General features: G+C 44.9%; 1 protein-coding gene across 4 annotated transcripts in view; it reads right to left on the reverse strand.

Moving 5' to 3' along the window:
* Positions 1 to 26,319, reverse strand: part of LOC139055320 (solute carrier family 22 member 7-like) — a 41,789-nt gene extending 15,470 nt beyond the window's left edge. Inside the window, exons 1-2 of one of the 4 annotated variants that reach the window (XM_070532758.1) lie at positions 26,274 to 26,319; positions 18,643 to 18,986 (exon numbers count right to left, since the gene is read on the reverse strand). In XM_070532758.1, coding sequence (XP_070388859.1) covers positions 18,643 to 18,986; positions 26,274 to 26,295 — 366 coding nt within the window. In that variant the 5' untranslated portion in view covers positions 26,296 to 26,319. Of the gene's footprint in view, positions 1 to 18,642; positions 18,987 to 26,165 lie in introns of all 4 variants that reach the window. The other 3 variants (XM_070532759.1, XM_070532760.1, XM_070532761.1) reach the window with 3 other exon arrangements.
* Between the last annotated feature and the right edge of the window lie 260 nt (positions 26,320 to 26,579).

Genomic DNA, 26,579 nt, shown 5'->3' on the forward strand with positions numbered 1-26,579 from the left:
GGTGGAAGGGACAGCGCCTCACCTGCAGGCCCAGAAAAAGGATCTCGGAAATCAACAGAACTCTACAGTAACACTGCAGAGCCCTCTCTAAACAGTGCTGGGATGAGCTGTTTGACTCGATCGACGGACAGATGCCGCAACGGTGGAACCTGGAATTTCCTAAAACATCGGCTCGATGAGACGATCACTACATCCAACCAACCGAACACACTGACACGCACTCTACACTCAGCGAAGCGTGAATTATTCGGCAAGGAAATTTTATCCAGACTCGTGAATAATTTATTGGTCACCACCTTCACCCGACAACGAGCCGCCGGCAAGCTCGACGCAAAATTAGGGATTCAGGAGATCAGGCAGGCGCTCCACGATCTCAATGGCAGATCGGCTCCTGGTCCGGACAAGATCACAAACAAGGCCCTACGGAACCTGGACGATAAGTCAATGGAAAAGCTGACGGACATCATTAACAAAGCATGGAGCAGTGGTGAAGTACAAAAAAATGTGGAAATCGGCCAACACCATAATCCCCTAGCCAGGTAAGCCACCCAGCCTCGACAACAAAGGGGGGGGGGCTTATGGGGCTTCAGCCCCCCCCCCCCCGAAATGTTTTCGTGCTGTCATGCGCCGCCGACCAAAACAACTCCCGGTGCCGGAAAGCATGCTCAATATTGTCCAGAATGCCCTTAATTCACGCTCGAAAAGACATTTAAGCGCGAACATTGCGAAATCGGGCTGGATTTCGCGGCAACGCCCATGCATCGGGAGTCACATATCATAACGCAAGGAGCCCCACCAAGCACAAAATTTCAAGGGCGTTTTGATGGCGAGCGGGCTCGTCTCGGCATCTCGCGGAGGCCGCGGAATCTACGGAGCGCTTGGATTTCAATTCTGAAACTTTGTGGGTATAAAGTTTCATAACATTTTGATGCGAAGGATGCATTGACATTGCCGAAGTTGTGCTTTAGATTTTCAATTACGGAACATTGTGGGTTTAATGCTGTTGTAAACATTGGACGCCAAAGGTGCATCGACTTTTCTAAAGTCGTACATCGGGCCATACAACGAGACAAGCCAAATCAACATACTATCAGACAAGTTGACAAAGCACGCAGCGAGGTCCGATGAGACAAAGTTTTGTGGTGGTTCATTTGCGCCGTCAGGTCACAGAAAAGAATATGAACGTTTTTTTCCCACCTGCGCCAAAGCATCCATGTCAAGACACTAAATCCACCATTGTAACTAAGTTCTTATTTATTTTTCTACCTGGACATTTATCCGCGAAGATACATTGAGCCCCTTTCTCTTCTTTTTTTCTTTTGTTCTCGTAAGCCGCGGGCTGCCGATCCAGCCTGAGCGCATGCGTTTTTCTCGTACTGCATCGACAACCGCGCTACGCACTTGGATGCGCGTTCCTTTTCTCTGGCCGACTGCACTTTCTCCTGGCAGAGTTTTGGACGCTTTCTGGCTATCAGACGAGAAAAAGAAACAATGCATAGGCGCTCGCCGCCAGAACTGCGGGGACTCGACGGATTGCAACGAGTTCGCTTGAGCGCAACCTCTCCGGAAAATTTTGTCTCGCCGGTGTAGGATACCGAGCATTATGCGTATGGTTTTCTGTGGACCAAGCGTCACACGTTTTCTTCGATATTCCTTCGGTAGCCACACTAGGTGCCCAAAGTAGGCATTCGATTGTCGCCAACATGCGTTCCTTTGCGTTATTCTATTACGCCGCCCCCCGCCCCACAAAAGAAAACAAGGAAGACATTGTTGCGGCGCAGCGAATTGTCGCATGGTGAAAGTTCGATTTTGTTACTTCTTTTGCGGAAAGTAATGGGCCACGGGACGCTTCAGTTGTCGGATACTATTATATTATTGCGATAGCAGCTATATGAAGACTCCAGGCGCATTCCTGCTGTTGCCCGCATGTTCCGTATAAATAAAGGCCAAGGGCGATAACATCTTGACCACGCGCCGCATGCTCTATGTGCGAATGAAAGCGTGGGGGGGGGAAGGGGGAGGGGGTGAGCCGACGATGAGTCTTGTGTGCGCAAGAGAGAAAAGCGGGGAGGAAGCGCGCCGCCTTCCGTCGCACGCGATACATATTGGGAGTGGAGGGAGGGGGGGGTGATCTGTGAATCTGTGGTTGCGAAACCTGTTTATCTGCCTTGTTTGACGCATTATATATAGTGACTTTTTCTTAGGTACGTAGATTTATTGGAGACTTATACGTATATTTAAATATCTTGTTGCGAGGTTTTGTGTATATGCGCAGTGAACTTTGTTTCCAGTGGCAATTTTTTGCCCTGTATCAAGCTGTATCTTCACCCCGCGCAATAATGGTTCGGTTCATTATTTTCGAGGCATGCGCGTAGCACATACGTATTTCATTTACAAGTGACATGCAGAGGTGAGGTTAAATGTTCTTAATTGCTCTCATACACTGGGTTCAACATGGTTGCATGGCATAATGGACACTCCAAAAGTTGGACAGCTTGATGTAGTGAGGTTTTTGACAAATGAAGATGTTTCCCAAAAAGAAATTATTCGCCGTATGGCTGCTGTATACGTGGAACATTGCGTTTCATTGGCCACTGCGAAGCGTTGTAGCCAACTGTTCAAAGAAGGACATGAAAGTTACAAAGAAGATCCATGGCCGGGCCAAAGCCACCGTGCAATCACCCCCAACACAATTGAATATGCCGTGGTTGCTCAGTGGCTATGGTGTTAGGCTGCTGAGCACGAGTTCCCGGGATCGAATCCCGGTCACGGCGGCTGCATTTCGATGGAGGCGAAATGCGAAAACACCGGTGTACTTAGATTTAGGTGCACGTCAAAGAACCCCAGATGAGGGTGACGACTTTTTGTCTGCAATTGTGACCGGGGATGACTCGTGGTGCCGCTACTACTAGCCTGAAACACTACGGCGAAGCTTACAGTGGAAACATTTGAATTCACCATTCCCAAGGAGAACAAGGATCGTCATGTTGACTTCTTTTTAGATCGTTAGGGGCCATTATTGATCGAATTTTCTAAACCTGGAGAAACTCTCAATCGTTTCAGATATTGTGAAAGGTCGTATCGGCTGCGTGTCGCAATCAAGAACAAGCGACGTGGAAAATTGAGCATTGGGAACATCTTGCCTCACGACATTGCCCGTTCCCACGTCGCTGATGTGGGTAATAAAAAACTGGCAAAGTTCAAGTGGGAAACGCTTCAACATCCCTCATGCAGCCCAGACCTGTTGCCTTGCGTCTTCCACATATGGTAAAATTTGAAAAAAAACTGCTCAAGGGAGCCACATTCTTGTCGGAAGATGACGTGTAGTCATTTACAGATTTTTGAGGCAGCAACCCAAGGAGGTTTATGAGACGGGAATCACGCGACTCGTTAGTAGGACAAGTGTTTAAATACTCATGGTGACTACTTTTAAATAAAGTACCCCGTTTCTCATATATTCGCATTGGCTCACTTTCATTTGACTCGACCTCGTATGTTTTGCAGAACTCCTGCTTTTTATATGTGCTCTTTGTTGCGACTATAATTTCCGAGCATTTACTCGCAATACACAACCGATGACAGCTGCTCCTGCTCAATACATTCTAACAAAGGACAGCGTCATTGAGATTTTCCCCTGGTCGTTGCATATGTACGAAAATGTAAACAAGGTTGTTGAATAACGGATATATATATATATATATACATATATATATATATATATATATATATATATATATATATATATATATATATATATATATATATATTTATCCCTCGACTAAATTATAATGGGGAGGCCGAGCTGCAAACTGAGCCCCCCACGAACGAAATTTCTGGCTACGCCACTGCTGGAGGCTACAGGCTTTCTGTGCTCAACGCACCAGTCGGAACTGCTTCTATATCGACCCAAGCGCAGAGGCCCAAAACCAAAGGGATGGAGGCCACTCGCCGAATGCGACTTCAAGCTGCGCACAAACGATGGAGGCTGTATACTGAGGGTCGATGCCATCCCGATTCTCGGCATGATGATTGAGTAGAGTGGCTCTAACAACCAGACAGTGCTGCGACTCACTAAGAAAGCGGACAATGCCATCAGACTAATTAGAGTGACCAAGCGTCAGCAGAGCTTCGGAGAAGATAGCCTCTTGAGATTGGTAGATGCGCTCGTATTGTGCCCTTTCACTTGCGTCACGGCCATGCGTAACTGGCGAACATCGGATCGGAATAAGTTCAACGCATTAATCAGGAAGGCAATTAAGAGAGTTCTCTGCCTCCCCATATGTCCAAACATGGAATGCTATATAAACTCGGCATGCATGGCACCGCAGACGAAATCGCGGATGCGCAGTAGAGGGCCCATTTCGCCAGGCTATCTACCACAGAAGCTTCAAGACACAGGCTACAGAAGCTGGGCGTTCTCCTCACCATAGTAAAGAAAAAGTTCCGCTGCATCCCTCGAGAGTAGCCGGACCGCATCACTGTAGCCCCGATCCCACAAAACGTCCATCCGGAACACAACGTGGGAAGACGTCCGGTGCCCGCGAAGGCCCTCCTGAAAAACGCGCGTGAACGGGCTTCGGAGAACAGTTTCGTAGACCCAGCGCGCTGCGCTGACGGACGGGCTTTCTCTGCGGTTAGAGTAGACCATGAAGGCGAAGTGATAAACTCAAGCTAGGTTCGGACGACGTCCTCTGAGAGCGCAGAGCAGACTGCAAAAGCGATGGCCTTATTGAACGACAAGAGGACAACGATCTACGGTGACTGGAGATCAGCCATGCGGGCATTTGCCAGAGGAACCGTATCCGAACTGGCCTTAAGGGTAGTTAAGGGCAAGGAGGTCGAGCCACACAGTCTTCTGGTTTCGAGCTCACACGGCACAGGTTGACGGTGTTCTACCAACCTCAATTAGCCGGCACACACCGCTGCGCGAGGGATCACTGACCGCTTAGCTATCGGGCAGCGTGATGTTGGGGGTAGAGACAATCGGGACTCTCCTTCCTCATACAACGAATTTACTAAGCAGTTTTACTTGGCTGGGAGGATCTATCCCCTCCCACAGAGTAATTTTCATAGACCTCAGGCTACAACCCCCACTAAGGTTTCTACTGACGGGGGCATACCCAAACCCCCTACTGCTTCAAAGGATTAGCCCAAAATTTGGACAACAAATGTATATGCACTATGTAGTGACTAAGCAAATTTAGATCATATGATCTGGCGGTGTCCCGTGTTATGCGTCGATAAAAGCAACGCTTGTTCACGCTGGGATGCAGTTCTACGCAGCCCCAACCTCGAAGAACAGTTACGGGTAATCCAATGGGCCCATGAGGAGGCGGAGGGGCTCGGCTTTTCTGTCCCAAAGTGGGTGCGGCACGTTGCGCGCTTAGGGGTGTCCTAAAGGACCGCAATAAAGTTTATCTATCCATCCATCCATCGAACGACGAGAGCGAAAGGGAGAGAACGCATTATTGTAAGAACGTCAGGCAAAATGGCAGCAATGGCGTGAACAGCACTGGATGATTCGCATGGACTGACAGCAGTATCTTTTTTGCTGCAGGTTCGGTAACCAGTTCATTCTCATCATCCGTCTTTTCCTATCTACGTCCTGGTCAGGTTTCGCCCTTCGGCCGCTACCCCGAGCAAAGCGCTGACCCAAAGAGAAAACGTGCGGACTGTTCCTAGCTGCTGGTTTGGTGAAACGTCTCAAACGCCACTTACAGCGCATACACAGACGAGGGACAAAAAAGGACAACGAAGACAAGCCCTGACTTCCAACTGATCTTTATTATGAGAAACATACATGTGAATACTGGGGCACCAAGACAAAGGCGCCCCCTGCAAAGCAACAACCCGACATGAGTATGCATTCAAAATTCGCAACCTAAGAACAACGGGAGCGCATGTGCGACCTCAGAAAAACCAGTTCTTTGTCAGTTAATGCAATTGATGGCTTGCTAACTGAGTCATCATCGGCAATCGCTGCTGCTTCGATTATAAGTCTGGTGCATTCATTAGAATGCCTTGCTAAGATAGCAGTTTGACATCGTCAGTGGAAAGGCTACAAATAGCGGGACCTTGTCGGACACCGACGAAATGGCAGCAGTGGCGTGAACAGCACTGGATCATTCACATGGATGACAGCAGTATCTTTTTGCTGCAGGTTGGTGAAATCTGTTTACTCCTTTTGTAACTTCGTCACTACATTTGAAATTGTACAACGCCACTGCTGCCATACGATAGCATACCAGTGTTTGTTGCAACTTACTGGTAGTCATCATGGCAAAAATGAGTAAGGAATTCGTAAGTGCCCTTGAGGACCTGAAGAGAGAAATCAGGATCGACCTCAAGAATTTGAGAGATTCTCTGGAACGAGACATTGAAAATGAACTGATAGAAATAAAAGCTAATCTCAAGTTTACTGATGGGAACTTATATGGTAAGCAAACTGAAAGCAGTTCCAGAAGAAAATAAACGCTTGCGCACTGAAAATGACAACCTAAAGTCATGTTGTGATCAGATAGAAAGTCAAACAAAATCAAGCGAGTGTCGAATCACGGACTGCGAACAGTATTCGCGAAGCGCCAATATAGAAATAAAAGGAATACCAGTGAATGCTAATGAAAAGGTGACGGAAATCACCATGAAGCTTGGTGACTGTATTGGGAAACCCATATCACCGTCTGATATGGACGTCTGCCCCGGGTTTCAGTACCAGGGAGCCAAACTGGAAAGAACAATATTGTCCAGTTTGCACTCCGAAGTACACGAAATGCCGTGCTGGAGAATGGAAGACGAATGCGACTAATGGCTAGTGAGCTTGGGTTTTCTGAATCTGTGCCCATTTACGTCAATGAGCACCTGAAAGGAAGCGCCTCCTTGCACAGGCCAATGTCAAAAAACGTGAAACGAACTGGAAGTTTGTTTGGGTGCGTGATGGGCACATTTATGCCCGCAAATCTGAAAACAGGGCCAGACTAAATCCCACTAGCTCGAACGAGTTGAATAAAATGAGCTAAAAACATAGATGCCCCCATGAGCTGCCTCGAACTTCGTTCTATCGCAGATCTAGATAGCATTTACTGTGAAAATAGCGTTGCTCTTTTTCATATGACTATCGCTATGTGTGCAACAAGGCTGCTAAAATAGGTGGCCTGTTTACTTCCCTTAATTTTTCGTTTCATGCAATAATGTTTACTGAAACCTGGTACCATGATGATTCAACATATCTTGTACCAGACAATCACACCCGCTTTGCTAGTAACAGGCAAACTCAAAGAGGTGGTGGTGTATCCCTGCAAATTGTTAACTCGCTTCCTGCCACAATACTTGAGAAATTCACGTTCTGCACTCTAGACTGTGAAGTGTTTACCGTTCAGAGTGACGAAAATATATTTTGTGTTGTCTACTGCCTTCCAGACGGAAAACATTGAATTTTTTTCTCATCGTTAGAAGCCCTTTTTAATTATGTGTCTATAAAAGAGCATGTGCTATACCTTTCCAGTGATATTAATATTGATATGCGAACCGCGTCCCCAGAGCAGAAAAAATTTGCTGCTTTATTTTATTCTTACGCTCTTGTGAATGTAATTACTGTACCAAGATGCGTCACTTGTTCAACTTCATCTTATTTAGATTTAATTATCACTAACGATAAAAGCACTATAACTTCCGGAACATTGATAACTTCAAAATTCAAAATTCAAAATTCAAAATTATCGCCCCATATCAATTTTACCGCACTTTTCCAAGGGACTTGAAAAAATAATATTGATCCAGTTAACATCCTTTTGTGAAAAATATCGTGTTGTCACGAAAGCTGAGTACGGCTTTCAAAAAAACAAATCAACACAGTTAGCACTACTGCACCAGAAAGACCATATACTGCAAAATTTTGAAAGGAAGCAACTGACAATAGGTATATGTATAGACTTTACTCAGGCATTTGATCATATTAACCATAACGTATTAATAACAAAGCTTGATACGTATGGTATCAGGGGCCTCCCACTGCAGTTAATTAAGTCATATTTAGAAAAAAGACGGCAATATGTGCACATAAATAACTTTAAGTCGTTTTCTGGAGAAAGAAAAACAGGAGTCCCCCAAGGAAGCATTCTTGGACCGCTACTTTTTAACTTATATATAAACGATATCGTTCTCATTTATCCCAAGGCAAAATTTATCATATATGCAGACGACACTAGTGTGTTTATTTCATCGGCATCCTATACTAGTTTAATAAACAGCGCAAACGAGTTTCTCCATAACATATCCTCATGGTCTATAGAAAATTATCTAAAATTAAATTCAAATAAGACAAAAGCCGTAATCTTTCATGCGAAAGGCACAAAAATTCCACAAAGCCACACTTTAGAGATGAACAAAGGGAGCATAGAAAGAGTAAATGAAATTAAAGTATTAGGTACATACTTCTCTAGTACGCTAAACTGGGATCGACAAGTAGATTCTGTAGTACAAAAGCTTAGCCGTATAACAGGAATGCTGAACAAGAACAGATATCGCCTACCAACATCCGTAAAAATATTAATTTACCACTCACTATTTGCATCACACATTAATTATACACACCTTGTGTGGGGCACAACAACTGAAACTAACCTCAGGAAAATACACTTACTACAGAAAAAGATCGTACGTATTATTGCAAATGTGCCATATAACAGTCACAGTGAACACCTCTTTAAACAATACAACATACCTACAATCTACTCTCTATACAACCGCTCTCTCCTTCGTATATGGCACTCAAACTCAAACTCTGAAAACAGCGTATTTAATGAAATTGCTTGTCTGCAAAGGAATACAGCTACCTATATTACCCGTCACGGAGAATATTGGTCTATACCCCCTTCAAGAACCAACTACGGTTTGCAAATGACCAAAAATAAATTACCCAGACTGCTTAATACATTACATGACGCTGGCATTGATATCATTAACATAACACGGTCAGAACTGTCGCTACTTATTAGAACCTTCTCCTAAATAATGAATCAAGCGTAATTTCTTTTTCACCTGTATTCACATGTGTCTTGCTAAATGTTTGTAATGAGATAATTTTTGCTCGTCCTTTTCTTTCTCCTAATTATTCCAATATTATTCGACCATCGTATCTTTTCACTTTTAATTATGCATCGTCAAGTGTACGCGATATTCACTTTTACTTACGTATTGCCAAGTGTATGTAATGTTGTGGTGCGTAATATCTGAATTACTTTTATCTGTCCTTATCCCATTTCATTGTTCCTTTCTTGTTTGTTCCGTTATAGAAAATTCTCTTGAATTGATTGATGATTGTAATTATTATTTATATGCATTGTTCTTTGTGTACGGCTGATTGCGCTACTCACTGCCACCATGTAACACGGGGGCTAAGGGCACCTCAAGCTGCCTCATTGCAGCTTTTATCTTAGCCCCCGTCATTGTATTTAGCAATGGAAACAAATAAAGAAAGATAGAAAGAAAGAAAGAAAGAAAGACATCAGTGGCCATTGTCCAGTATGTGCCTTATTTGTTAATACCAACCCTAAACATGCATCTAAATCACCGGCTACTTATTCTCGCTGCATTCATTCAATATCCCTCGACACCTATCGTAAAGAAATATGTACAGCCCACTTCTACTATATATTGTCGCTATCTGATGCAGATGTGATATACGATGCACTAATGACTCAGTTAAAACACACATGTCAATGCTGCTTTCCTTTAAAATACCGTCGTAAACCAAAAGTGAGAAAACCATGGACTACGAACGCCTTGTTGAAAAAAAAGAAAAAAAAAAGAACGAAAATATATCTCCAATTTATTAAATCTAAAGATCCCGTGAAATTGTGTGAATATAGAAATATCGCAATAACTTGAACAAAGAACTACGTCACGCGAAGTACGAATACTTCAGCTATTCGTTTTCAGATAATTCTAGCACGAATCCTCAGCATCGATGGCATCAACTAGGTAAGCTACATGGACGTCACTGCAACAGTGGTCCAAACTGCATTATGAGCGATGGTGCTGTGCTGACAGGGCATGATCTCTCGAATGCCTTCAATCATTTCTTTGTGAATATCACAAATGCATTCTGCTCTCCTATTCATTCGACAAACACCTCAATCCAGCAAGCACCATGCGTCTCATGTCGATGTTTATGCCAGCTACAACCGAAAATGAAATGATTTATAAATTCAGAAATCTTAAAAAGAGTAGGGTTTTAGATATTAGCTGTTTTCAAATAAAATCTTTAAGATATGTAATTGATTTGTTAGCCCGAATCTTAACATACATATTCAAGCGTTGTCTCAGTTGTGGAGTATTTCCTAAGCAGATGCAGATCGCAAAAGTTATTGAGATACACAATGGAGGCGATACTTCCGAATTGTCAAACTATAGGCCAATTTCTATTCTACCGGTAATTTCTAAAGGTACAGAGAAAATTAATCACACGACAATAATTAATTAATTTCTTACATAAGCATTCCGTTTTTCGAACGATCAGTTCCGGTTTAGACCAAGAAGACCCACTGAGTTGGCACTGCTCAAGCAAAAGGAACTCCTTATAAATGCATTTGAAGACACGCTCCTTCTCCTCGGAAGATATATTGACTTTTCCGAAGCCTTTGATTTAATCAATCATGACTTGTTAGTAAATAAACTAAACCACTAGGGTAACAGGGGGATTCCTAATTCTTTGATACGGTCATACCTTCAACATCATAAACGAATTGAAGCGCACAATATGATGGTCTGTCTGATGGCCAATAAATAAAATCGGGCGTGCTTCAAGGCAGCATCTTAGGTCCTTTGTTGGTTTTAGTTCACCTAAATGATATGTTTTACACTAAGCTACCGGTGAACCTTATTGCCTACACTGATGACCTTACGCTGCTCATTACCGGTAGAAGAGAAAATGACTTATCCTCTACAGGGTAGTGAGTTTTTCCAATAGATGTGCCAGTCGTCGCAGGAAAATTGCCTAAAGGTGAACACAAGTGAAACTAAAGCCATGTTATTTCGAGCGAAAAACAATGTTGTAAAAGATATTACGCTTAAGTTTGGGGACAACCATATTCAAACCATGCGTAGTATCAAATGTCTGGGAGTAACCTTCTCGCAATCTCTTAATTGTAGTGCCCAAATGAATAAGATACGATCAAAAATGAACAAATTGAATTTAATTGGGAGCTATGTCGTCAACGGTATGTGCTATCAACAAGAAATAAACTATTAATCTACAAGGCATTCTTAGTTCCAATACTTAACTATTGCCACACTGTCTGGGGCACAAGTACGAAGCATAATTTATCCAAGATTATTGTTATTCAGAAACGTGCAATAGGGTTAGTTGCTAACATACCATGGTATGCCCACACAGAAAACTATTATTCCGAGTTTAACATAATTCAAGTGCCTAATCTTGATGCCTTCAGTTTAATTCTTATGTACAAGAATGATATTAGAACACACAACGCAGATATGTTGACACTATTCAAGCTTCAAAGCCATCTGCCCATGTACAATATACACGTCGTTGCACGGCTTGGTCTACACCGTTTTGTCGGACTCTCTACCGATTTCAATCAAGCGCCTATAAACTTCTCTGTTAACTTAACACGCTTGAAAGGAATAACATCTCACTCGAAGAAATAGCGATAAATAAGTTAGTGTTTGGCCGCTCCCGTACTAATGGATGGTGTTTCATGCTGTTTTTGTATGTTGGGGTATTGTATGTTACATCACACAATGTTAACAAATGCACTAAGGCTGTTCTCAATTTTGTACGTATATTAGTAACTTGCGATTCGCTAATGATATTGCCTTGCTTATTAACTCAGGGGACCAATTGCAATGCATGCTCACTCATCTGGAGAGGCAAAGCAGAAGGGTGGGTCTAAAAATTCATCTGCTGAAAACTAAAGTAATGTTTAACAGTCTCGATAGAGAACAGCAGTTTACGATAGGTAGCGAGGCACTGCAAGTGGTAAGGGAATACATCTACTTAGGGCAGGTAGTGACCGCGGATCCGGATCATGAGACTGAAATATTCAGAAGAATAAGAATGGGCTGGGGTGCGTTTGGCAGACATTCTCAGATCGTGAACAACAGGTTGCCATTATCCCTCAAGAGAAAAGTGTATAAGAGCTGTGTCTTACCAGTACTCATGTACGGGGCAGAAACCTGGAGGCTTACGAAAAGGTTTCTACTTAAATTGAGGACGACGCAAAGGGCTATCGAAAGGAGAATGATGGGTGTAACGTTAAGAGAAGAAAAGAGCAGATTGCGGGAGGCAACAAATGCGAGTAAATGACATCTTAGTTGAAATCGAGAAATGAAATGAGCACAGGCAGGACATGTAATGAGGACGGAGGATAACCGAAGGTCATTAAAGGTTACGGCCTGGATTCCAAGGGAAAGGAAGCGTACCAGGGGGTGGCAGAAAGTTAGGTGGGCTGATGAGATTAAGAAATTTGCAGGGACAACATGGCCACAATTAGCACATGACCGGGGTATTTGGTTGCCGTAACCAGACTGATGATGATTATGATTTTCTTAATGATCCTTACTCTAAGTATTTTTGCCCTTGTACATTCGCAATTTCAGAATGTATTCCAATGTTTCCAGTATTTCTCTGCGCTTGTCATGACTAAGCTGTTTCCTCGTCATACTGCCATGTGGGACGTAATGGGGTCTTCTCAAGCCACTGCATGTGGCTTATACCCTTACGTTTTTTGCTTTAGTCAGACATATCCCCGCTTAGCCCTAAAGCGTTACAGCAGGGGGGCTGCAAACGTAAAAAGAATACAGCTTTATTCACACTGCACACATCTCCACATGACAGTCGATTCCACTGTGCGACAGTTTTAACAAAAAAAAAGCTATTGGTATACAAGCGCGTCCTAGCCCGGTATTTTCTAGTTTTGCATTGGTGGTCAGTGGGTGCAGATATATAGATTGGCGGTTTTAAGTACATTTCGCTATCAATTCCAGTTTTGTTGACAGATTTCATACAGAAGGTTTAGCCGAAGTTTCTTTCGTGAGACGACAGGGATTCCCAGTTGAGCTCTTTTTTCATCATTGTGCAACTTTATTTGCTCTCGTACCTACCCGAGACGAACTTGGCTGCTGTATTTTGTATTTTTGCTTGTTTATTTATAAGACATATCTGTGACGGGTTCCACAGGGTTCCAACTGTAACAAAAGTCTTATACATTTTAGGTACGTCGTGTTTCTAAGGTTAGAATTAACACATATTAAATTTCTTTGAATGTGATTCAAAGGAACTGCTGCTTTGCCAGCCACATAGTCCACGTGTGCCGGCCAAGAGCAGTCGCCCGAGATCATCACGCCCAAATATTGTTCGTGCATTTCTTAAAATATTGTTCATTAGACAGTAGCTGGCATCGATTACATGTTTCTTCTTAGTAAACCACACATGGACGTACTTACGCGTATTCAAATTCATTTTCCACTTAGATCACCATTCGCAAATGCATTCTAGGTTGGCCTGCAGTTTGAGAACATCATGTTCATCATCAATTCTTCTATACACAATACAGTCATCCGCGAAGAGCCGCATGTTAGAGTCAATACCTAAGTTAATGTCATTTATATATAAGAAAAAGAAGAGGCCCCAGAACAGATCCTTGCGGGACGACTGATGTGACCTGAATATAATCTGAATTAGTACCATTCAGGACAACACGTTGACGGCGACTAGACAAATACTTTTTTTATTCAGCTAAAAACACTTGAATCTATATTTACCATTCGAAGTTTATGAAGTAGTAAAGAATGGCAAACAGTATCAAATGGTTGGCGCAAGTGCAGGTATATGCAGTCTATTTGCCCCCCCCCCCGCCAAATCAACTACAGACGCCGGGTCATCAGAAAATTTAATCAGTTGTGTCGCACATGAAACCCTATTGCGAAATCCGTGTTGTCTGTGCGTAAGCAACGTGTTGTCCATTAGATGTTTCATGATGGCCTCATATATTATGTGCTCCATAATTTTGCACGAAATCATAGTACGTGAAATATGTCTATGATTAGTAACTTCTTATTTAGAGCCTCCTTTGTGAATTGGGACTACATTTGCTATTTTCCGGTCCTGTGGCATCTGACCAGCAGTTAATTACTTGTGAAAAATTAAATAAAGGTAAAGCCAGACGGCTTGAGCACACTGTTTTAAAATTCTCGGAGAGATCCCATCAGGACCAATAGCCTTACTTTCATCAATGTTCTTGAGCAGAGAGTAAACACCACTAACGCTAAGTTCGATTGGTTGCATAAGAGGAACGTTGCTATTGGAGGACTGTGAGCTGCATGTAGATTGAGAAAGAGACTGATTGGAAGTATCTGTTTAGGCATGCCTCTTTTTCTGCATCGTCAGAAAAAGTGCGTTCATTGTAAATAATTTTATTTATTCCAACAGGATCAGACCCACATTACTTCAAATATTGCCATAACGGTTTGGGATTTGTTTTCATTTTATCATTTAATTGTTTAAGATGCAGTCATTTTGCTTGCTCAACAGGCCTTTGTATTCGCGTGTTAATTCTTGTCGCCTTTTAAGACAGGCATGTGTTTTTGTTCTTTTACGCACGGATCGGGAAGCAGCTCGGGAAATACTCGGCTTGCGCCTCGATATGGCTAGAGGCGTGGCAGGGTTGATAATGATTCATCTGGGTCTGGCCGGAGAATGTCAGGATCCTCGTTTAATATTTCGCAGACATGTTGATTAGCTCGTTAATTCCCCGATGTTCCAGCGTCACCAGGGATAAATACGATCTCTACTGGGCGATAAAGACGTGTTTCGCAATATGTGTGGGTACGTCGTTATAGAGAAGATTTCTTCACGCGGACATGCAGTCCGTGAATATGATAGCTCTGCGTGTGGACGAGTGAGAAAGGCACTAAGTAGCTGCTGCTATTGTCTGTAGCTCGGTTGTGATGAGGTCTGTTGTGTACTCTGTGGAAGCGATGATCGACAAGGGAAATGAATGATTCCTCTCCTCCACGCTTGCGTTTACATAGTAGTATGTCAATAAGACTTTTTCTTGGGCGAGTTGGTTAATATGTATTGAAGGTATTGTAGCGCAAAAACACGCGGACAAGGAAGATGACAGGACACCACGGTCGCTAACTCACAACTGGTTTATTGGGTTGATGCCACAAATGTAGTAAATAATAGATACGCTAAGTATATCGCATGGATACACTTTCTTGACGGCAAAAAAGGAAAATATTCCCAAAAGCACGTCTCGTTACCATATAAGACGATGGACGTGTCGCTAACGCAATGTGTTCCTCTTTTTTCTAATGTAATACGCTTGCAGAAGCAGTTCGCAATCAGTAGTATCCTTACTTCTGCCTAGAATCTTACGCTTACCAAACCTTGGTTTATACTTGCAGGTCAGGCAATACGCAAGCAGATGCGCACTGCCTGTACTATTATTTACTGACAGTTCGGGCTCTCGTGCTCGGTCGTTAACGCACCTCCCGGTCTGACCTGTATAGGCTTTCCCACACGACGTCGGTATCATATAGCGGACACCGGTAGCGCAGTTAATATACGGCTACGTGTGCCCCTTCTGACAATCAGGCTTCTTTGTTAGCTGAGAATGCGTGGGCACAAGCCTGCTAGTTTGCGCAGCGGGAAAAAAAAACACTTGTGCACCGTAACTACAAGTAGGTACGGTGTGCCAGTGGTTAGCGGGCTTCTGCCCACGCATTCTTTCCAAACAAACAACGCTCCGTTATAAGTTGCTCTCGAGACTCGTAGCTGTCGAGGAGCTTCCTGAGCTTGTTCTTCATTTCTGTTTTTGTCTGTGCAGGGTTATCTCCTCGTTGAGGCAGTTATCTCATCGTTGAGTGCGTTGGCCTGGTGGTTTTGTTTGCATGAGGGCTTTGCAATTGTCCCTTGGATTCTGCTCAGTATGGGACCATATTTTTGGTATTGGGGTGGTAGGAGGGCGGGCGTGTGGACGGGATTTGGCGAGTGATTGATTCACCTACGGTTGGCTTGAGGATCTAGCTGAGTTTGGGGCCCAGCAGGCCTCATGTGCCTTTGTCGTTGCGGTTGTGGTTAGGACTCGGGCTGTGTTGCCCTATGGAGGTGGTTGTCCCGGGGGCCGATGTAGCAGTGTCGCGCGTTGTCTCATGGTTTCTGAGACGCTTCAGGTACGCAGCTTGGTGGACGGCCCTGCAAGCTGCTTCGCAGACGTCGCAGTCTGCGCTGTGGACATTGCCACAATTGGGGCATCCAGACTGGCATTCACGGGCTTGGTTGTGACTGGAGAGAGTACAACGGCATACCTTACACTACTTGATGTTATTGTTCGGGCATGCGTCGTGTCTGTGGCTGATGGCGAGGCAGGTTGTGCAAAACTGTGCTTTCGGCTTGTGAGGAATGCACTTCCTCGGTAGATAACTTCACCCGCAAAATGGCATCCCTTGAAGGTAATAAGCGCGGCGACCATTACGCCCATAATGTACGTATTGATGATTGCGCAGATGGGCGATAGCAATGCCTGAAGCCAGGTCTCTGGCATGGCGTTGGGTTCGACATTGTGGATGACACCGCGGCCGCCATCGGTTGGTAATGTGGCGTATATTTGGACAGCGTACGTCTGGGTGCTTATCGTGAAGGTGGCAATTTGCCGGAGCGCACGCGATTATGACGACATTCTTCTCTGCTCGTATGCGAACTGTGGTGCTTTTTGCCTTGGTCGCGGTCAAGCTTGCCATCATGCGTAATTTGGCATGAAGCTCATTCGGGCACTTGGGCGAAGGTCAAGGCCGGTGGAAGGTCGAAAAATTGGGGTGGTGGTTCTTGGTCAGGACGAGGGGCTGTGTCGGGGCTATCCTGGTTAATCCGGCGTTGTCCATGATGCGCCTAGGAGCCACAACGCTGGTCGAAGTCTCAAGCAGAGTGGCTTCAGGTGCGAACAGTTGGGTGGGATCGCGGCGGCTGGCTCCACGCGGCGCCTGGGCAGGCCCAGGCAGGGAGCGCAGGGCGAAGTCAACGTTCAAATGGTCTCGGAGCACGCACCGATGGCATGTACGTTCAATTTGGCTGGCTGCGGTGATTTGCATCGAACTACGAGGTGTGCGATGGCTCAGAGTGAAGTGAAATAAATTATGCTTTTCTCCTTCTAAGAGGAGTTTTGACAACTATTTTGTACTAGAATTCGTGGTCGTACAACTTTCGAGGTTAAACTGCTGTGCCCTGAAATGAGCAAGGCAATTTGCGATGAGCGGACAAGGTTGAATAATCGCGTTTCATCATGCTGGCGGAATGAAAATAGGCGCGTCTTACCCATGTGCACTTCATATACAATTTTGCTTCAAATCTTGCGACAAGTGGAGGGTGCGAATCGATGCAACTGATATTCCAGAAATTACGGCATACAAGCATGGCGGCGCTGGAATGTGAGTTCAATGCTAGTGTTCCAGCGAGGTCGCTATATGTTGCGATTTCACTTCTCTATAACCTAGGTGATCTCGCGCTGCCGTTATTATAGAAACTGTTCACTTCCTTCTGATGATCCGGCTCACTTGTTATTTTCTGACGTAGAGAAACATACTCTTGCACAGGTTCCAGAGGCTGGGAGAAAATCAGAAATTGTAATATGATTTGTGCTCGGTATACCAGGCACGTGTGTAGAAGCAGTAGTATATGTAGTGCCATTGTTTTGTGGTAGCATACGCATAGAAAAAGGAAAACGATGCTTACTGATCCCCTAAAGCAAGACAGTTTAAATGGCTTGTATTACCGCGATAATCATCTGTATGTACACTGTCAAAAATGCGACTGAGCTACTTTAATTATTGTGGGATGATTACCAGGCACGTAGATTAGAACGTATGCGAAATTATGGAGGCAGAAGCTATCAGGCGGTATGGTGAAATATGTGTTAGCACTACGGCTGTCTACTTGCTTGATGAAGAGGCGACATCTGTGAAAGGAGTGGTGCGACGTTATTACCAGGAGTTGCACAGTTCTGCATGGTGTAAAAAATGTATACATATTATGGAGAATATTCTGTTGAAGCTATTAGTTTGAATATTCTGCATCTTGGTATCTTTGCCGGCATTCGTCCTTGCTTGCTGGCGCTAAAATGTTATCCAATTCTTCCTAGGTGTTTTCCATTGAAAATACGTCTTGATCACATTTCCGTAGAGTTTGATCACAAGAGTTTGATCTCTTGTCAAGGCATGGATATACAATATTAGTCTTGATCCCACTGCGGCGACTGCATATTGATAAAACCTAACTTCTAGCTGCTGTGTATCAGCAGTTAATATAGTGGAGCGTTAGGGTGTTCAGTCCCACCTGTCCTGCGCCTTTTCGCCCTCTTTCTTTTAGCACTGCTGCACATCAGCCCCGTACAATTGCAATCCGTGTAATTAAATAAGTCCGACTGCGCCACATGAAACATTGCTGCGAAACACGTTCGTGGTTTTATTAATGGCCGAAGACGATAAATCGCGCCCTGTTATCGGGCATGTCTATAACAGAGTGCTAATAAGACCTTCACGCGTGCAGCTAGATCTTCCACCAGCTTGCGAACACCCGGACGCGCGTAAGCAAACGGGATGGTGGGACACCGGCTGCGCGCTCACCGGCACAGGCGGATCATAGACGGTGCACTGGCTCAAGCTTCCGTCAGGCATCAGCGGTACGGCCACGTTCCTCCAGACTTCTACTGGGAGCAGTGCCAGGTCATCGGGCGGCGCGCACCAATGCCGAACGGGACGGGCGAGCACGCGGTAGGCGAGTGAGTGTGCCAGCAGCACGCCAGTGGAAAGCGTCGCGCAGACCAGCAGGCGCAGCTGGAAGGCGCCGTGACCCGTCACATCGAACATATCTTCCGGCCTTTGCGAGTCGACGTCGCACGTGACAGGGCTCTCCTTGGTCCCCGGTGGGCGCTGGTGGGGCGTTGGATCCCGCTCATTGTCTGCAAGCGCTGGGAAGGAGACCGGTGACAACACTTGTCTTGTGTCCCAGACAGTGGCGCGTACCCACTGTGGGGGATTGGCCAAGAAGCAGGCGGTTTTTCGTATGAAGTAGAGAGAAATTAGATTTGTATAGTGGAGCGTGGGACGATAGTACTGTAATTTAGAAGTGTATTTAAATATTGCTAGGAATTCCGATGAAATAAGTAAACGTAAAGAAATGAAATCATTTAAATTGTGGATAATTTTAGAAATTCTGCAAGGTACTCTTTTTGTGTCTCTTATAAAATTGTAAACTGCCAGAAAAGCATCCCTGTGGCTAGATCCCAGTGAAGTCGCCCCAAAAGAAAGAATGGTTGGCGAGGTTAGCGAGAGGCCAAGTTTGGTAAATGAGTATTCTAATAGTTTTCTTTGTCTTAGAAAGCGGCGGCACGAGAAAAAGTGATGTTCGATGGTTTCAGGTTAACTGCAGAAAGAACATAGAGGGGACACTGCGAGACCAGGCCTGTGTAAGTAAAAATTTAGAGGAGGTATGCGACCTTTCAATTTTGTAAAGGAAACTTCCAATTGCCTTGAAGAACATCAATTAGTATTCCATGGGAAGCCAAGATGGTGGAAATCAGAAGACGGTGTTAGAATGGTTATTACAGAGTTTTGAGATATAGCGAAATTTCTGTACCTAGCCGCGGTGACATAAGCCGATGTCGGCAAAACAGATATGATAGGGCCGTTCAGGGAAGCTCGTGCGAGTGAATCAGCCATTTCATTCAAGTGCAACCCATGATGTCCCGGTACCCAAAGCAAACGTACGTATTTACTCGCGTAATGAACCCACTCGCGTAATGAACCCACCCCCCACTTTTGTCGTCGAAAATTCAATTTTTTTTTGTTTACGTCGCGTAAATAACGCGCACCCGCCCGCAGGGTCGGTGTTTAGCATGTTCGCGTTATCTCGGCTCAATTGGCCGGCGCTGTCGACTGTCGACGATCATAAAATTGTCTGATCGCGCAGTGATAAAATAAACATAATTTGAAGCCAGCGATGCTGAACACCGGCGACGCGAACGCGGGTGACGCGGGCGTCGACTGCACGCTGGACGACGTCGACGTCGACTGGACAGCGTCGGTCGCCATTTCGCCAGTCCTATTTTGTTGCTGTTTAAGTGCTTCGCTACGACCTTTGCATTATTTCGTGCGTGCTGTGCATTTTCTGCGCGTTGTGCGATGGGGCGTTACGCTAGCTACACGGCCGGTTTTAAGCTCAAAGTCGTGGAGCATGCTTTGGAGCATGGCAATCGCGCGGCTGGACGGCATTTTAGTGTAGACCCCGTGCGTGTGCGCTACTGGAGGAATCAACAAGAGGAACTCAGAGCGACGAAGAAAGATCACCGGGCCTTTCGCGGGCCGAAGCAGGGCAAGTTTCCTCGCGTCGAGGAAGAAGTTCTGAGCTATGTGAAGAGGCTCCGCAACGAAGGATGTGCCGTATCCCACGAGCTGATACAGAATCACGCGCGGGCCACTGCAAGAAGTCACGGCATTGCCGCGAGTGAATTTAAGGCGAGCAGTGGTTGGACGACTCGTTTCATGCGCCGGAACGTGTTGTGCCTCAGAAGGCGTACTACGTTATGCCAGCGGCTGCCGGCAGACTGTGGGGACAAAGTGCGTGATTTCCACCGCTTTGTCATTCGGATCCGTGAGGACAAAAAGTTCCTGCTGTCGCAAATCGGGAACGCGGACCAGACGCCTATAAACTTTGACATGCCAAGAAACAGCACTGTCGATATGAAAGGTGCGAAAAGTGTGCAGGTTAAGACGACGGGCGCCGAGAAGCAGCGGTGCACCGTGATGTTAGCTGTAACAGCGGACGGCAGGAAGCTGCCGCCGTTCGTCGTCTTCAAAAGAAAGACTCTGCCAAAGGGAACTCTTCCTGCCGGTATCCACATTCGCGCCCAGGAGAAAGGGTGGATGTCGGCCGAGCTGGTGTCCGACTGGCTGAAAACAGTCTGGGGACGGCGGCCCGGGGCTCTTCTCCTGCCATCGCTGCTTGTTATGGACAGCTTCCGCGGCCATCTGGAAAAAAAATGTCCGCTGCCGAATGAGCGAGTTACGCACGGACCTCGCTATCATCCCAGGTGGCTTGACATCAGTGCTGCAGCCCCTTGATGTTTCCATTAATAAGCCCTTTAAGGACAACGTGCGCCGGCTCTATACAGAGTGGATGGCCGCGGGAAACCACGACCTGACTCCCGCAGGTAAGATTAGAAGGCCCACCATCGACATGCTCTGTCGATGGATTCTAGAAGCATGGAGTGTGATTCCCAGCGAGATGGTCGTCCGCAGCTTCAAAAAGACTGGCATCTCCAACAGCCTCGACGGCAGTGAAGACGACGCGCTGTGGGAAGACGACGACGCCGACGAAGTCGCAAGCGATATGAGTGGAAGCGTGGATTCAGATAGCGAGCCCGAGTGAGACAGACCATAAGCAGCCAGCAGCATGAAAATAAAAATGAATTTTTAATTCACATTCATCGCGTACGTGTTTTTACTATAAAGGTAAGGTTGGGATTGCGATTTTCCTATCTTCATTGTGACATGAAATTTCGACCTAAAAATATCTAAATTTTTTTCCCCGCGTAATGAACCCTCCACCCAAATTTATGTCAACTTATCTGGAAAAAAGGTGGGTTCATTACGCGAGTAAATACGGTACTTTTCGTAAGTACGGAGGCACCACCGAACGAAATGTTCTTTGAACTGCTGAATTTAAAGACGCAGTTAGTGCTGTGCATAGCGAGTCGGTCACAATAACAACTGATGGGTCATTTTGGGGCAGTTTTCGTAATGCTAATATATTCGTTAATAATTCTGCCTGAAATATAGGTGTGAAGTCGGGAAGGCGAAGGGAGTAAGACCACTGAAGAGATTCAGAGAAGATCCCCACTCCTGCCTTCTCATTGCACACAGAAGCGTCCGTAGCTATTACATTGTCAGTGGTTAGCTGGTGTAGGTGGCCGTTTAAGATATTCATTAAATCTCACCTTGGTAATAGTTCAGCATGATTTGGAAATATGTCATCGAACTGAATTTTGAGGTCTGGTAAGGCACCATTTGAATGGTAAACATGGCGTAGGGACACATCCAATTTTTGTGACTGTTCTTGTACGAATATTACCTGAGGACTGTGGAATCTCGACCACGATACTTGGAAAAACTCAGACGGTTCAGTGATAAATATATATTGCGTACACCTTTTTAAATTGTCATAAATTTTTAAAAATGTCTGAACCATAAGTATGCGGAATCTGCAATATAGGGTGGGTATATGAGCTCCCCGATAAAGAACAACGTTGGCAACAAATCTAGGTAGCCCAAGGCATGACCGTAGAGTATCCCTTTCTAAAAGTATCAGAGGTTTAATTTTGTAGGCGGGGCCACCGGAAAATATTACGCAGCCGAATTCTAATATGGGCCGAATATATATTTCATAGATCATCAGTAAGTTATCCCTGCGTAGTCCAGAGCACCGGTGGCTGAGCCGGCAGAGCATAGCAACGGCTCGTTCTGCCTTTCTTTTGATATGTTCAATGTGACTGTGCCAGGTGAGTTTGCCATCGTAAATGACACCAAGGTACTTGACTTCGTCAACTTGGGGAATGATTTCCTGTCGGTATTTTAAAGATATATGTAACTGTGCAGTTAATGGGAATGCTAATACCGCACTTTTGCTAATATTTAACGACATACATGACCCCTCTAGCCATGTCTCCAGCATTCCTAAGTAATTGTGCAACGACTGTTGTAGTGAATGTATATGATTTGCGGACGTAAAAAATGCGATATCATCCGCATAAACATAAACACGTACTTCCGGAGACAAAGGAATCGTGCTTAGCAAAACGTTAAATAACATAGGGCAAAGAACGGAACCCTGTGGTACACCTCTTGTCTGCTTGTGTTTGGAAGTCGAAATACCGTGTTGGTAACAATAAAACTCTCTATCTCTTATAAATTCATAGATCCAAGCGGCTATATATTTAGCGAAATTCGTAGACTGAAGTTTATCGAATAGAATACCACGTTCTACAGAGTCGTATGCTTTTTATAAGTCTAGCGTCACCAAAGCTGCGTACTCTCGTTTGCGGTGAGCAAGTTTAATGCGCCTCTCTAAATCTACATGGGCGCACCCTATGGAGTGCCCGGGACAAAATCCAATCTGGCAAGGACTGAGAAGGGTATCATCCTGCATACAATTTGTTATGCAGGCGTGAAGAACTCTTTCTAGTAATTTGGCGACATTGGAAGTAAGAGAAATCGGTCTTATGTTGTCTAAGTCAAGTCCAGCTAATTTGTTTCTTTAATAATGGAATAATTTTAGCTATTCTCCACTCTCTTGGAACCCATGCGTTTTCGAGAGAGAAATTTATTATGTTTAGGAGTTCCTCAGGCGCATAATCAAATAAAACTTTTAGCATTCCTGTTGTAATTCCATCTGGACCGGGGGCTGACGTCGGTAATGAACTAATAATGCCTTGAAGCTCTGTCGCTGTTACTGTTTCAAAGTCGTCTCCCAAGGGAGGTTTCTGTAGGCCTAATGGCAATTTATGTTTGAAACATTGCGCAAGTCCTTGAGCAATTTTCTCAAGTGATTCCGATACGTCTTTTGTTGTTAAAACGACAGAGTCGACATTCACGGGCACCGATATAACTTTACGAGATCGAAGAAATTTAAACAGGGCCTTTTTATTGCAAGATTTTGAAAGGTATGTGTAGTGCTTGGATTCATAATCCTCCTTAGCCTTTGATACTGTTCGTTTAAATGTAGTAGCTATATATGTATAACCAGCCCAATAAATAGGACTTTGGTTGTATAAAAGCTTTTTCCACGCAGCTTTTATACGTGTAAAATTTCGATCGCAGTCCGAATTCCACCAGGAACAATATGATACACCCTTACTAGATTGCACAATAAACTGAGCTTTTTTTGATGACTGTTTCAGAATTGAACATAGGATCATTGCTTTAATATCCCTCTCCATGCCTTCCTGAGCGTGTAAAGCTGATTTTAACGCATTTTTTTATTTTTCGTAATTAACAAAAGTGCGCACATTACTATGTAAACTAGTCAACGGGGTAAGCAGTTCAAAATTTATAGGGAGGTGATCACTGTTAGTTCCGGAGTCTACAGTCTTCCAGGAGGTGACAAACATGCTCGAGGTAGCGAACATAAGATCTAGGGCAGATCGCGACTGACTCTGTACGAAAGTATGTGCTCTCGAATTTAGGCAAGATAAATTATTCGTTAAGGCCCAATCCCACAAGCGTTTTCCACAAGTGTCCGTTCGGAAACCCCACGACACATGATGAGAATGAAAATCTCCCACCAGTATGATGTTCTTCTGACTGCGAGCAATAGAGATATCAAGATAGCGGGTATCTTGCACTCCAGCGGGGACGTACGTGTTCATTATAGAAAAAGGTGTGCAGCCAGGAAGTATTATATCCAGTGCTAAGATTTCACAGTCTGGGGACATTGTCTGGTATGCTATAGTAGCTCTATGGCAGATTTTTGATGAGACGAACAAAACTAAACCACCACCTCGGGATAGGCGATCCAATCAAAAACATCGGAAATTTTTTAGATGAAAAGTCTGACCAGCAACAAGCCAAGTTTCCTGTAAAATATTATTATCTGGAGAATACTTAGAAATAAGATATAATAAATCTGTTGCAGCGGAAAGTATGGAACACCAGTTCCACTGAATTACTGGTAAAGTTCCTATTTTGAATAAATCCGAGCAGCAGAGACTGCTCGGTCTAAAACGCTCTCTTTTAAGAAGTCCTTCTTAGTCGGAATCTCTCTAACGTACTTTTTTGCCTTGGACTTGGTGGGAGAGCTAGGTTTTTTCTCTGTCGGTGACCTTGTTCGTTTAAGAGATCGGGAGTCCATATCTACATCTCGATTTTCCATCCTATCTGTGTCGGAGAGACAGATTAGGTCGACTCTCTCAGAAGTTGATGGCTTTGATGAATCGTTATTTGTGAATGTCTGCGTGGTCGATATTTCAATTGGTGGAGTCCGCGGTAGACCCGACACCACATCCTCAATATTGGCTTTATTATTATGTTGAAGCCACGGAGCTAGTTGTAAGGACAGCACCTGAACAAGGGAGTCGGTGAGATTTGTCATAATGCGCTCCATTGCTTTCTCCAGCGCCATTTCTACGGAAGCTGCCACAGCCTCAGAGATTGAGTTTTCCGTACACAGCGTTTGACGGGCCGTTACACCAGCATACCCCTGAGTCCTGCTCTGAATTTCTCCAATGGCCTCACGACGAGAGCATCGACGTCTATCAATTATTTCAAGGATTTGTACTTCTTTAGACCTTGCAGGGCAATTAGGCTCATCTGCGGGGTGGGGACCACTGCAATGGCAACAGGACTCATTTCAGGAAGAAGAGTCATTTGAATGATGGCCTTCTCCACACATTCGGCATCGTGTGTTTGACCTGCAGCCTTTTATGGAGTGTCCAAACTGCCTGCACTTTAGACACTGAAGGACACGAGGTGATAGAGGCTCAACTCGGTATATAAGTGGCCATGCCTTGATTTCCGATGGGCGGTTCATTCCAGCAAAAGTAGCAATGACTGTTTGTGTGGGAATGCGCTTATTGTCAACGACACGGCTGCAACGATACATAGAAATCACGCCTGCCGCTGAAAACATTTCCAAAATTTCTACCGGACATAGACTTATGTCGACACCGCGAACTAGGCCTTTGGTACATGGAAGGTGATGAGGAATGAAACTGCTCACCGGATGTGTCGCGAAAACATCGCACTTCAGTAAATCTTGAACACAAGCCTGGTCTGACGAGCAGCAAAGAATGCCCACTCGGCCAAACTGTGGAACCTCGGTGATTTGTTGAAAATTGGCCGAGGCCATCCGGAGTTCGGTTTGATTTGCCTTGGGGGTTTTCCATGCGAAGCACTCCGCCATCACTCGGAACCAAAGCCACAGGAACGCTGCTCGTCCCACTGCGTAAGAAAAGCTCCACCGGCACATCAGAATTAGGAACAGAAGTCGACCAGGAGGAAGCCTCCTGGCCTGGCGATGAGAGTGACATTGCAAAGAAACTGGTAATTACTCAGGAAGGTTAGCAGATATTGAAACAAAAGGTAAAAACAATTACGTAAAAGAGACAGATTAAAAGAAAACCGCCAGCTACTTGACTAGAACCAGCTCCACGGGGTCCCGAACCACAGGCTTCTTCTACGCCTCACACTAACGGCGTTCGAACCTTGCACTTGCATGGCTTGCATGGCTTCTGCTGGTTCCTTTTCTTCTTCTCCTCCTCTCAACACAGTGCGTGCTCTGAGTGCTAATGTAGGTTTGTTTGCTTATCTCAAACGAAATCTTCAAGGTCACCGTGGCGGATTGGACAAGAGCAATAGATAGACAGCAAAAAATTGATACAGACCAGCACGCAGCGAAGCGAGCGTAAGTCGACCATCCGATCCGCTGTGGGTGGTTCCCTCAGTCCAGCTGCTTGAGCTGCCCTTCTCGCTCGATTCGCCAATCCGAGCTGGTCCGTCGAGCCGGAGCT

This window comes from Dermacentor albipictus, chromosome 2 (assembly GCF_038994185.2).
Source record: "Dermacentor albipictus isolate Rhodes 1998 colony chromosome 2, USDA_Dalb.pri_finalv2, whole genome shotgun sequence".
NCBI classification, from domain to species: domain Eukaryota; kingdom Metazoa; phylum Arthropoda; class Arachnida; order Ixodida; family Ixodidae; genus Dermacentor; species Dermacentor albipictus.